General features: G+C 33.9%; 1 protein-coding gene across 1 annotated transcript; it reads right to left on the bottom strand.

The window, feature by feature from the left end:
- Positions 1 to 1,876: 1,876 nt before the first annotated feature.
- On the bottom strand, positions 1,877 to 11,314 carry prim1 (DNA primase subunit 1). Its single transcript, XM_059333351.1, has 13 exons — positions 11,162 to 11,314; positions 9,540 to 9,697; positions 9,340 to 9,446; positions 8,766 to 8,839; positions 8,535 to 8,671; positions 7,402 to 7,460; positions 6,458 to 6,567; positions 5,714 to 5,805; positions 4,683 to 4,815; positions 4,518 to 4,587; positions 2,832 to 2,944; positions 2,286 to 2,384; positions 1,877 to 2,193 (listed from the first exon to the last, which is right to left on the bottom strand). The coding sequence occupies exons 1-13, from the start codon at positions 11,268 to 11,270 to the stop codon at positions 2,174 to 2,176; spliced, it is 1,281 nt and encodes a 426-aa protein (XP_059189334.1). The 5' UTR covers positions 11,271 to 11,314; the 3' UTR covers positions 1,877 to 2,173.
- Positions 11,315 to 12,849: the final 1,535 nt, after the last annotated feature.

The raw sequence follows: 12,849 nt of genomic DNA, 5'->3' as shown, positions 1-12,849 counted from the left end.
TTTGTAGAGGTCACTTTTACAGATGCATCAAAGTAAGTTATTAGAAAAAAAAACATTTCACTCAAGAATAATACTTAAAAGTTCAATTTTTATTATTTATACTGGTATATTTTATTTATATGCTACTTTATGATTGCACTTTTGTAATCGTCAGAAACCGGTTACTAGTAAAAACCAGCCTTGTACTCAAGTATGTTTAATTAAAATGTACTTGTGTATTTCTATTTTATAAAAAATAACTCATCCATTACTAAAAAACAGCAGCATTTTACAAATATACACATTACACACATTCTATGCACGACACTTTGCTATGTTATTAATATTATTACTATTATTATTATTATAATATATACTGTTGCTGCCATTACTATTATTACTATATACTGTAATATACTACTATTATTATTATACCGGCCTTATTTATTATTATTATTATTATTATTATTACTATTATTAAAAAATATATATTATTAAAATCACTTTATTTATATTTTTCATTTTATTTATTTTTATATTGTTTATTATCTATTATTACATATTATATTATATTATATTATATTATATACTGTACTATTATTATTATTATATACCGTCTAGTCACTATAGCATTGTTGCATCATATCACCAGTTTAATTATTACCATCATCTTGCCAACCATCCTAACAACTGATGTTCTTTTTTTAACTTCTTAAGTGTCCTTGTTCTATTCTGTGTTTTTTTCTATTATTGTTTTTATTTATGCTACCTCAGTATTTTATTCTATTGTATTTTATTGTACTTGAATACCGGACTGCTGTGACAACCGAATTTCCCTTCGGGGATGAATAAAGTAATCTATCTATCTATCTATCTATCTATACAAAACTGTGTTTAAATTTTGAGTATTTGTGCTGTATCTGAATTTTATGCCATTTATGTGACTCAGTTTGTAGAGAGGTCGCCTTCTGATCGTAAGGTTGGTGGTTCGATCCCCGACCATGGCAGCCTACATGTCGAAGTATCCTTGAGCAAGATACTGAACCCCAAATTGCTCCCGGTAACGGCGTGTGAATGAATTCCCAATGGTGGCAGGTGGCACCAGTGTGCCCTGGTAGCCTCTAACACCAGTATGAATGTGTGTGTGAATGGGTGAATGAGCGTAGTGTGTAGTGTAAAGCGCTTTGGATAAAATCGCTATATAAGTGCACCCCATTAACCATTTAATAGTTTTACAAATGTCAGCCAAAATGACTGCCACCTGTTACAATAAGAAAACAGCATTTTTATTCAAGTGCAATACTAAAGTATAATTTTTAATATTTTTACTTGTGTATTTTCATTTTATGCTGCTTTACACTTCTAAGGAATTTCAGTCAAAATAACAAAAAAAAAAAAACATTTCACTCAGGTTCAGCCCAAAAACACAATTTTGATTATTTGTATTTCTGCATTTTAATTTTAAGCTACTTTATACTTGCACTGTTATGGTCATCAGTCATAATAACTGCCAAGTTACTAGGGAAATACTGCATTACAGGAAGTACAATAACATAATACAAAAATACTTTTACTCAAGTACTATTATTGAGTATTTGTTGTACTTTTGTTGTACGCATATTTACAACACTAAATTCTAAGATATAACAAAATGCTCTGAGCTATGAACAGAGTCTATAACCAACATAATATTTATCAGTGCAAAATGTAAGCTAATTTGTAAAATAAAAATAAAAAAATTAAATGGTATACAAGATCTCATTATATACTTAGAATAAATGTCAAAAGAACTTTGCTTATCATTCCAGATAACAAAAAAACTAAATCTGCAAAACATCTTCTGTTCTTATGAAAAGTGACCAGAATACAAGATTTTGAAAAGTGTAAATATCAAATTTATTTTCACAAATGACTGTACAATAGAAAATAGCAGACAAACATCATAAAATTGGCATTGGAGTAGGAAAATACTACAGTCAGGTGATTCACTCATGTTTTGGGAAGGTATTATTATTATTATTATTACGGAGTCTCATAAAACTGATTTGGACTAAATTATTGTTCATCAGAAAAAAGGAAATATTCCACAACATAAAGCAACCAAAACATGACAGTTTACATCATCACCCACATTAGATAACAAGAAGCTATTAACAGTTTCTGTTCTGCATCACTTCCTGATTGTGGATCCAGTTTAGAAGTCTTTCTGAAGATCTAAAAGAATGAAAGAAAAAGAATACACATTACATGACAGAACAAACTTCTTAAAGTCGCCTTTATTTCATCTCCTAGAAATAAAAACATACCACTTTTTTTGAGAAGTTCTCCTTTCCACGAGCGAGCCATCCCATCCAGAAACTGGTCAAAGTATTTCACATACTTCGCCAGGCTTGTTCTCTTGTAATCTGTCAAGAAAAGTAAATAAATAACTCAGATTATATTGAATAAAATTTTTAAAAATCAAAATGAGCTTTATTGGCCATGTATGTGAGCAACATACAAGGAATTTGACACTACAATGCTCTCAAATGATTTAAAATAAACAAGACAAAAAGTTAAACAGTTTAATGAAAATAATACTAAAACAAATAAAAATTCTGTTATTCCATATCCTATTTTACTATAAACAACAAGGCACATTTGTCGAGTACCTGATACATGTTTAAGTTTATTTTCACTGCAAAGAAAGATAAACTGAGGTTCAGCATTTCTTGGTTGTTGTACCATATTTGCCTCCCTTTGAGGGAAAAAAACTGACGGATTGCCTTGTGTTAGGCCTGCTTATACCTTCGGAGTAAAACTCTTGTGTGTGATAAATAAATAAGCCTAAAATTCACATTTTAGAATCTAACCTCTGATCTTTCGTCTTTCTGCTGCATCCTTCTCGTTCTCCTTCTCGTTGGTGTCTTCTAACTTTTCTTGTTCTTCGCCTTTCCTGGGCTGATCCAGCTCCTCACAGATCAGACTGCAGAAATAAAAAGTTATGACATTATTATAGCCAGACAGATATATCGGTTGATAGATATTATTGGCCGAGATTGACCAATCAAAGGCATATCAGTATCCGTGTCTATGCTGTCTGACATGTGGCGTTATGAAAACGTTTTTTACACAATATTTAATGCAGAAAATGTCACTTGGTGTGATTTGGAAATGGTATTAGCTATTCATTTCTATTTTATTTTTTTCCAATTGATACTGAAAAGTAATGATGCTTATTTAGCCATTTATTTTATTCCTATTTATTCGTAGTCCAGAGTCCATTAGTCCAGAACGCCGCGGCACGACTTTTAACAGGGGCCAAAAAGCGGGAACACATTACCCCAATCCTTGCGTCTTTGCACTGGCTTCCTGTTAATTTTCGGATTGATTTTAAGATTTTATTGTTTGTTTTTAAAGCTTTGAATGGACTGGCCCCACAGTACATCAAGGACCTCATCCAAATTTATACTCCAGCGTGTGAATTGAGGTCCGAGGGCCAGCTCCAGCTCGTGGTCCCTAGAGCGAGACTTAAAACCAGGGGGGACAGGGCTTTCTCTGTGGTGGGCCCCAGACTCTGGAACGCCCTCCCCCTCCATGTCCCAACAGCCCCCACAGTGGAATGTTTTAAGTCTCTTCTCAAGACCCATTTTTATTCCTTGGCTTTTTAACACTGCGTGAGTTTTGTGGTCCTCTGTGTCTTTTATTTATTTTACTACTTTTAACTACGTCTTTTATTTTATTTTACTATGTTTATCTGTTTTGATTGTATTGCTTTATTTATGGCATAATTTTAGATTTATACACTTATTATTTATTGCTGATTGGTATATGGAACTGTTTGTTTTATTGTTGATTTTATGTACAGCACTTTGGAGACGTTTGTGTTGTTTAAATGTGCTATACAAATAAAGGGGGATTGGATTGGGATTCTTTATTTTCTCAGTTATCATTTATAGAATTGCCTGAGATTGTAATACATTGTTTGTCTAATGTAAAATAATGTATGACAATGTTAAAGTTCGATGTTTGAGAAAGTAGCTCTCTGGGTACCTTTGTAGCGTGGTGAAATATCAGTGCACAATGCACATTAAAAAGGATAAAGAATGACTATATATTGGCCGCTTTATCAGTTATCGATAAAATTTTCCCTCTAAAATCAGCAACGTTGTTGGCCTCAAAAATTTGAAAAACCCCACTTAGCCACAGATTATATATATTGTTTACTCTGCCTGTTGTCATAATTATCAATACTTCTGACATTTTATTTCTTTGATTGTCTAAATATTCAACTATTTCTTTTTATTTATTTACAAGATTAACACTAACTCTATAACTATGTTATGTCAGAACTACTTATTTCTGTATTTATTGTAATGTCTTAACACTTTTTTCTTGTATGATGCTCAGGATGTTTATTGTGATGTCTCTTCAAATTCTGTCAGGAAATGTTATGTAAAATTATTTAAATGGTTAAATAAAAAGTTAAAAAAAAATTAGCTGTGACTTATATCAAACGCTGCACACAACAGAGCATGAGACAATAAATCATCGTTCACCTGATTGTGGGCACAGCAAACGGATCAAATGTTTCCAATTCTTTGAGGTCCATGGGAACAGAAATGCGCCCTGTCAGAGTTCAAAACAGAGAACTCACAGTGAGATTCTGTCTGTGGTGTTTCCACAGATACATCTTGATTAAATCTCCTTCCATCTTTGCTCACCTGTTTTTGGATGAACACTGAAGGGGCTCTTCAGCAAATGGTTCACCCCTTTACTGACGTTCACATCGAGCCGTGGATAACAATACTGCAGCATGATTTCCTTCTCAAAGTGTTGGCCCCTTCTAGCAGTGCCCTAAGTGAAGACAGATTATATCACTGTGTGTATTATACAGCTCTCTAGCTGTAATATATTTTAAAAAATCAATTCAGGGTGAAACAACTTGTGACTTAAGCAAGATATGGTAATACTTTATTTTGAAGGGGTCTACATAAGAGTGTCATGAACATGAATGACACTTCAGAGTGTCATTAATGACACTTCATTCCCTCATTTAAATACATTTTAAACATTTTGTGTATGTTGACTTTATCCATTTTTCTTCTTTTCTATTTATGGTGCTGTACTCAGAGTCTCTGCCTTAATCTCTATTTATATTTTTTTCTTAAGCACCAATATACCAGTTTCCTTTTAAGTAAAAACCTGTTTGGCAATAAAACTTATTCTGATTGTATGATCATGAGGATTCGTTATGCCTAAGTCAAAATAAAATGTGACTTAGGCAATTTTTTGAACATGCCTTTGTGACTTAAGCAAGATATGGTAATACTTTATTTTGAAGGGGTCTACATAAGAGTATCATGAACATTAATGACACTCTGAAGTAACATTAATGCTCATGATACTTGTCATGTCATGTTTCTGACAGGCTTGTGTGACTCTTATGTAGACACCTTCAAAATAAAGTGTTACCATATCTTGCTTAAGTCACAAAGGCATGTTCAAAAAAAAAAGTAATTCATTTCTCTTAAGTTACATAATTTACACACAGTGTTATTACTATGCCAATAGCCATCCTTTGTTACATCATTTTTGAGTGAAATGATCAATAAATGTCATATGTTACACTTTTGGTGAAGTTTTTTGTGTTTACTGCAAAACTTGAAAAAATGACTTAGGCGATTATTTTAACAGGGTGACGATGATGAACAGAACAAACAATGTGAAACAACTGTTGCACAAAACTACAAACCTGTTTCTTAATGGCTTGATCCTTCACCAGTTTCCAACGGGTCTCAGGTTTCTTCTCGTTTTGGAAGTCCTGCTGCAATTCTTTTCTTACATGTAAAAGCTCAGTTAAGGTTTTAACCAAACAGAAAAAGAGATCATACACTCAAATGAATCACACATACACTACTGGTCAAAAGTTTTAGAACACACCAACTTTTCCAGAATTGAATTGAAAATGATGCAGTTTAATGTCTCAGTGTACTCTGAAATTAATGCACATTTGCAACATTTAAAATTCTTTATTGAGCATGATAGTGTTTTGAAAGTAAAAAGAGATTCAAAATCACATTTTATGTTGGACTAAAGGATTAAAAAAATGACACAAAATGACCAAAAAAAGACAAAATGACTAAAAAAAGAAACAAAATGACCAAAAAAAAGACACAAAATGACTTACAAAGACATGAAAATAATTTTTAAAAATTGACAAAATAGCCCAAGACTCCATAGAGTTAAGTTTTTAACCCATTTCTTGTTTCCTGAAAAAGGCCTACTTGTATAATTCTGAAATGTACATTATCTTTCAGTTTTGGTTAACCTTACCTTTTTTTATTTACCTCTGGCAGTTCACCACTTACCTTTGTACCCTTTCAAGCTGTTCATTTGACTTGAACTGCTTGAATTTCAATGAAAAACTGGAAAAATTGGGGTGTTCTAAAACTTTTGACCGGTAGTGTATGTATGCTACATGTTGTGAGAAGGATATCTTCAGGGGTGAGTGCCAGCACTTTGTCAGTAGATTCCTTGCGGCCCAGTATGTCCTGATCCTGTAGCGCATACCGGGGGAAGTATCGCTCCACCACCGCCAAAGACTCTCTGTTGAGATCAGACAGATTATTAAGCATCAACCAAGAGCATCAAATTCAGCAACTATCACTGCAAGATATGAATTTATCTTACATATCATCTTTTAATTTCTGTCTTTTTTTTCTATTTTTAAGTTTTGTGCTAATTCGTTTATTCGAGTCTGCTTTCAGCCGAAAAGTACCAAACAGAATTTTGTTGTACATTGCACAATGAAAATATATTGTCCAGGTCTAAACCAAGGTTATTGTAGTTAACGAAAACTAACGAAATAATGAAAACTAGAATTGAAAAATCATTTTTCATAAACTGAAATAAAAATAAAAATGAGAGTTTTTGAAAAAACGATAACTAACTGAAACTGTATTGTGTGGTTACAAAACTAACTAAAACTAACTAAAATTATAGTGAAAATGTCCTTAGTTTTCGTCTTTGACAACTTTTTTCATACATAAACCTTTTTGGTTGATATGAAATCTATTTCATCTATCTGGTTTTATGACTTAATAAAGTTATCGGGGCTGAGATGGATCAGACAAAGGAAATAAAGGAAACATTTATTGTGACCTTATTGAATCTGGCACCCAAAAAATACCCCATTACTAAAAAACTAAAACTAACACTAAAACTAAGCATTTTCCAAAAAATAAAACTAATCAAAACTAGCAAACTCACTCTAAAAACTAATTAAAACTAACTGAATTTGAAAACAAAAATTGACAACGAAATTAAAACTAAAACTAATGAAAAATCCAAAACTATTATAACCTTGGTCCCAACGTCACAACAGAACAAACAGCTACAGCTACAAACTGACCTTCACTAATAAAATGATCTTATTCTCACCTGATAAACGGATGAATTGGATCTGTGAGCACAACTTTCTTCACTGTCTCGTCACCTCCCTGTGAAACAGCCACGAAGTGATCACATCACAAAATGCAACACATTGGTTTTAAATAGCAAAGTCCTTAAACCAAAATCAGGCCCCGTTCACACGAGGACAGAAGACGCAAAAGTGGCGTCGCGTCTTCACTTTTTATTCCTCGTTTAGACGAGCATTTTCAGGAGGAAGTCTGCTGCATACGGTGATCTAAAGTGTGTGAAATTGGATTGTATGCAGCCAGGCGGCATCACTTAAAGCCATAAGAGCATCTTTGGGCATGCAGAAGTTTTCACGCCACACATTTTCATCAGCTACTCCTTCCACAAAGTTCTCCACCATCACTAGATCTCCCAGGTCTCGTTCACAGCCGTCTGGCTCGCCTCCGACCAATTGCTGCATCCAAAATGTGATGGAGGTAATTCCAGATCCTTCTCTGTTCACTAATACTATCTGTACATATCCTGGACATTTGGTGGAAAGACTCCTGTAAGTTTATTAGAGCTGCCAGAGCAGCTTGAAGGTCCCACGCATGGAAATAATCCCACGTTTGTTTATTTCCTGTACTGGAGCATGTATGTGACGTAAACACATACGTGACGTGAGCAGATCAGATCAGAGTTTTGTGTCTTGTCAGTGTAGACGACACGCTACGGAGGAGAGGATTCAACTTTTCCACTTTGGAAGGTGGTTTCAGATTTTTGCGTTTTTAAGCCCCCAAAACGCCGTCACCGTCTAAACGAAAGGCACTTCCGATAAAATATTTTGTCGTTTTTACCCGTGAGCGTCCTCGTGTGAACGGGGCCTCAGTTTCCATTTTTAGCTAGTTATTAAATGATGTATTGTTGAATTCTTTTGATCCCCTCTACTTCTAAAATATCTTTGGCTTTTTATGAACTGCAATTTTGTGTTAATTATCGGGCAACATACACCAAGACAGGTACCAATATTTCTGAAATAAAACGGACGATTTATTGGTTAAGCACAATTTTACCTGAGCGAAACAAACTTTAACGCACAATGCTAAACTCAGAACCCTGCAGCTAATGAAAAAAACTGTCCTAATCATCCAATTAAAAAGTTAAAATACTGTTACCTTAACCAGGCTGAGGTATTCTGCCACCGCAGAGCGAGCTGCTACAGAAAGCTTCCTGGCAGCTTCATCGCACACCCAGCAATGCACTCCTCTCCTGCCAGAATAAACCCACAGCAGGTGCTGGAAACCGAAGTCCTCTAGAAGATCACATAAAAGAAAAATAAAGTGTTGGATGCAAATTCTGAAGAAAAATCCCAGATAATGTGGCACAAAAATCAGGACAAAACAAACCTCGGAGAGCTCTATCCAGGATGTGAATGGCGATTGTCATCAGGGTCCAGCACTTGCTGCAAATGTCTGCAGCACTAAAAATGAGAGTTTGTGTTATTTCTGTGACGTGACTATCAAGATATGTTGAACTGAACAATATTAGATAGATAGATAGATAGATAGATAGATAGATAGATAGATAGATAGATAGATAGATAGATAGATAGATAGATAGATAGATAGATAGATAGATAGATAGATAGATAGACTTTATTTATCCCAAGCTGGGAAATTATAGTGTAGCAGCAGCATTACACACATAGACAATGACAACACAATTAAATAAAAAGAACAACCTAGGCATACTTCAAGCAATAAAATAAAATAAAAAAAATATATAAAAAATATAATATAATTAAAAAATGTATATATATATATATATATAAATATAATATAATAAAATATAATATAATAAATAAAAAATAAAGTGTCTAAAGAAGGAGTATGTATTAAGGAGTAGAATAGAATTCCAGTGCAGAATAAATATGAATATACAGTATAAAAAAAATAAAAAAAAACAGCCTAATCAATATACCTGCAACAGCTTCTCACATCATCATAATCTGTCATGTCAATATCAAACACCAGCTCCTTCTCCAGGGCCTGGAAGGATCCTGACTTCACTGTGTTGTGTTGATTGGGCTGTGGGTGACAAACAGATTTAGCTTTAGTATAATATGTGTGCAGTGACACTACAAAACAAGTGAAAGGAAAAATAGGTGCATTCAGTCTCACTCTATGACTGTATATGGCTCCAATATCAATCTTGTAAGGGTTCATCTTCTGCATTTCCTTCTCCAGTTCGTTCTGTGTGCTGAATGACTGGTAACGGACGTAGATGTCGTCTTTGAGCGTGAAGGAGAACTCTCGATTCTGAAAGTAGTTCTTCTGCACTGAGGTTGGAGAAGAAAAAATATATACATTAGTCCGCCAAGATGCTGCCAGCTCTTTTAATTTAGTCACAGGATGAAATGCCTTTGCCAAAGTACATGTTATCAGTGGCTCTTTAGCCTCGATATAAACATTTATCAAAGGAATTGTCATAAAGACTGACTTATATAACCAGAGGAAAGGCGGAGGAATTTGAAAAAGTGTGGAGACCCTTATTGAACTTTCTTGCAAATCAGGGTGCGCATTCACCTTGACTCGGTTGTGAGGTGCTGAGTTGTTGCTGAGTTTGTTTGTTTTTTTTGGTTGTTGTTGTTGTTTTTCTCTCTTTTGTTTTGTCTGGTTTTGTTTGTCAATTTACTTGTGTTATGTGGAATATGTGAAATGTGATGTATCTTTTTTTATGAGAAATGTAACTTGGTGATCATGTTCCACTGTTGTCTGTAAATGTGTAAAATTCAATAAAAATATTGTGGGAAAAAAAAAAGGAATTGTCAGCATTTAATTCCTAATGTGCATTTATTCAGTTTTCAAGCACTTAAACCAAAAATGTCCTCTTGGTGCCTTTATTATCACATCTAAATTGTTTTGTAAAAAAGATAAAGTTTAGAACATTCGTTTATACCCACAGCAATTAATACATACTGTCATTTGGTTTATTTTAGCAGCTTTTCATATTTCATACATTCCCTCATTTAAATACATTTTAAACATTTTATGTATGTTGACTTTATCCATTTTTCTTCTTTTCTATTTATGGTGCTGTACTCAGAGTCTCTGCCTTAATCTCTATTTATATATTTTTCTTAAGCACCAATATACCAGTTTCCTTTTAAGTAAAAACCTGATTGGCAATAAAACTTATTCTGATTGTATGATCATGAGGATTCGTTATGCCTAAGTCAAAATAAAATGTGACTTAGGCATTTTTTTGAACATGCCTTTGTGACTTAAGCAAGATATGGCAATACTTTATTTTGAAGGGGTCTACATAAGAGTGTCATGAACATTAATGACACTCTGAAGTGTCATTAATGCTCATGATACTTGTCATGTCATGTTTCTGACAGGCTTGTGTGACTCTTATGTAGACACCTTCAAAATAAAGTGTTACCATATCTTGCTTAAGTCACAAAGGCATGTCCAAAAAAAAAAGTCATTTATTTCTCTTAAGTAACATAATTTACACAGTGTTATTACTATGCCAATAGCCATCCTTTGTTACATCCTTTTTGAGTGAAATGATCAATAAATGTCATATTTTACACTTTGTGAAGTTTTTTGTGTTTACTGCAAAACTTGAAAAAAGGACTTAGGCTATTATTTTAACAGGGTGACGATGATGAACAGAACAAACAATGTGATCAAGACATGCAGCTCAATAACAATACATTGGTGAACAACTCAATTAATTTAACACATTAACATTACTTGCTAGCTTTCCCGGCCTGTGTAATGATGTCACTCACCTCCTCCATAGTTCAGCCAGCGGTAATACTGTGAGAAGGGGAACAGCCGTCGGTAGTACAGCGGCAATAAGTCCGGCAGACTTGCCGAGTCATAATCTGAGGACGGCATTACCTGAATAAACAATAACAGCTCTGGTACCGCTGCAAAAGTACGTTAAATTACCCGCAAGACTCTAGTTAGCCTCCTGCTACAGACTGACAGTCCGGTGTGTTGTTTTACGCAGAGAGTAACGCGGGAAAAGTCTAAAGGAGAGCAGAGGACCAATAACACAAGGCGATGCCATGACGTCACCGAAACGCGGAAATTGTGCTTTGTAAGTGATTGATATTTTTATGTAATTTCCCCTATTTAGCCCAACCTAACCTATTTCCCCAGACAGCAGGGAAAAGTAACATAATAATAAAATACCTGAGGGTTGAACTTGAATATCTGATGCGTTATATATTATGTTAACCATAGACATCTATGATGTTAACAGTTTGGCTCAACCTTGAAATGTTCGTCCTACAACGGATGTGACGGCGGAAATGTTGCCAGGCGACGAGAGGCTCATGGGACATGAAGTCATTTGACTTTGATAGACGTTATTTGTACAAAAAAGCAGTGGCGGTTCTAGACCTTAAAAATAGTCAAAAATGATATTTAAGCATTCAAAACCTTTATTTTAGCTAAAAGTCTCATATTTGGAAGAACTACATTGATTGAAACAATGAGACTTACCAACATTAACAGTTATTTTTGTACGACAATGACATTTCAAAGTTTTGTGCACAATTACTTTATTTTTATTTTGAAAGTGCAGTACAGTGACAATAATCTTTATATTTAGCTTTTATTGCACAATTGAACTATTATACAATGTATACATTCTGGGTTCATTTTGTGTACACTGAGATATTGTTTGAATAAAAAATAGGTAAGAATTGTTGTGTTGTTCATCGTTATAAATTGATGATTTTATTATTAATTTGACACAGGGGCCACAGCAGGGGCCAAGGGCTTCTTCACAGGGGCAGTGGCCCCTGGAGGCCCCTGTGTAGAACCACCAATGCAAAAAAGGTTATAAAAAAATGAAAGAGAGAAAGAAATGGAGAGGCAGATTTAAATTTCTACACGTAAAAACAGGATTATTTATACTGCCCTACAAAGTCTAACTGCAGTAACTACATTTTTGGTCAAAATTGAGTTCTAACTAAAAATGACCTTGATGTCTGTTTTATCTTGTTACAGAATTTTAGATTTCAATTTTGCTTAAATTCAGAGAAATAATGATATAAAAAAAATGCAGTAACTACAAAATCCAACTCAATCCCTATTTATATTTTGTTTGTTTTTGTTTGTTTGGCAATAAAACAGATTCTGATTGTATGATCATGAGGACTCATTTTCTATATGAGTGTTTTTTGGTTAAAATATGTCATTTTATAGACCAAACAACGTTGTATAAGCCTGTGACAGATCTCTTACTCTTCATTATCAGGATTGTATGCAGTGGTAAAAAATCCAACTCAAAACCTAAGCAGACAGCAGTAATTGCACCTACCACGGTCTGATTTGGATATACAAATTTAAACAAAAAACCAAAGCAGACTGGCTGTTTGATTGTGATACAGTTTAGACTTGTATTTCTTTATTGTGTTAAATAGTGAAGGCAAGAATAATATAAATTATTATTATATTATAATAA

This window comes from Centropristis striata, chromosome 5, assembly GCF_030273125.1.
Source record: "Centropristis striata isolate RG_2023a ecotype Rhode Island chromosome 5, C.striata_1.0, whole genome shotgun sequence".
In the NCBI taxonomy this organism is placed as follows: domain Eukaryota; kingdom Metazoa; phylum Chordata; class Actinopteri; order Perciformes; family Serranidae; genus Centropristis; species Centropristis striata.
This window is presented reverse-complemented; position numbering and strand designations above follow the sequence as displayed.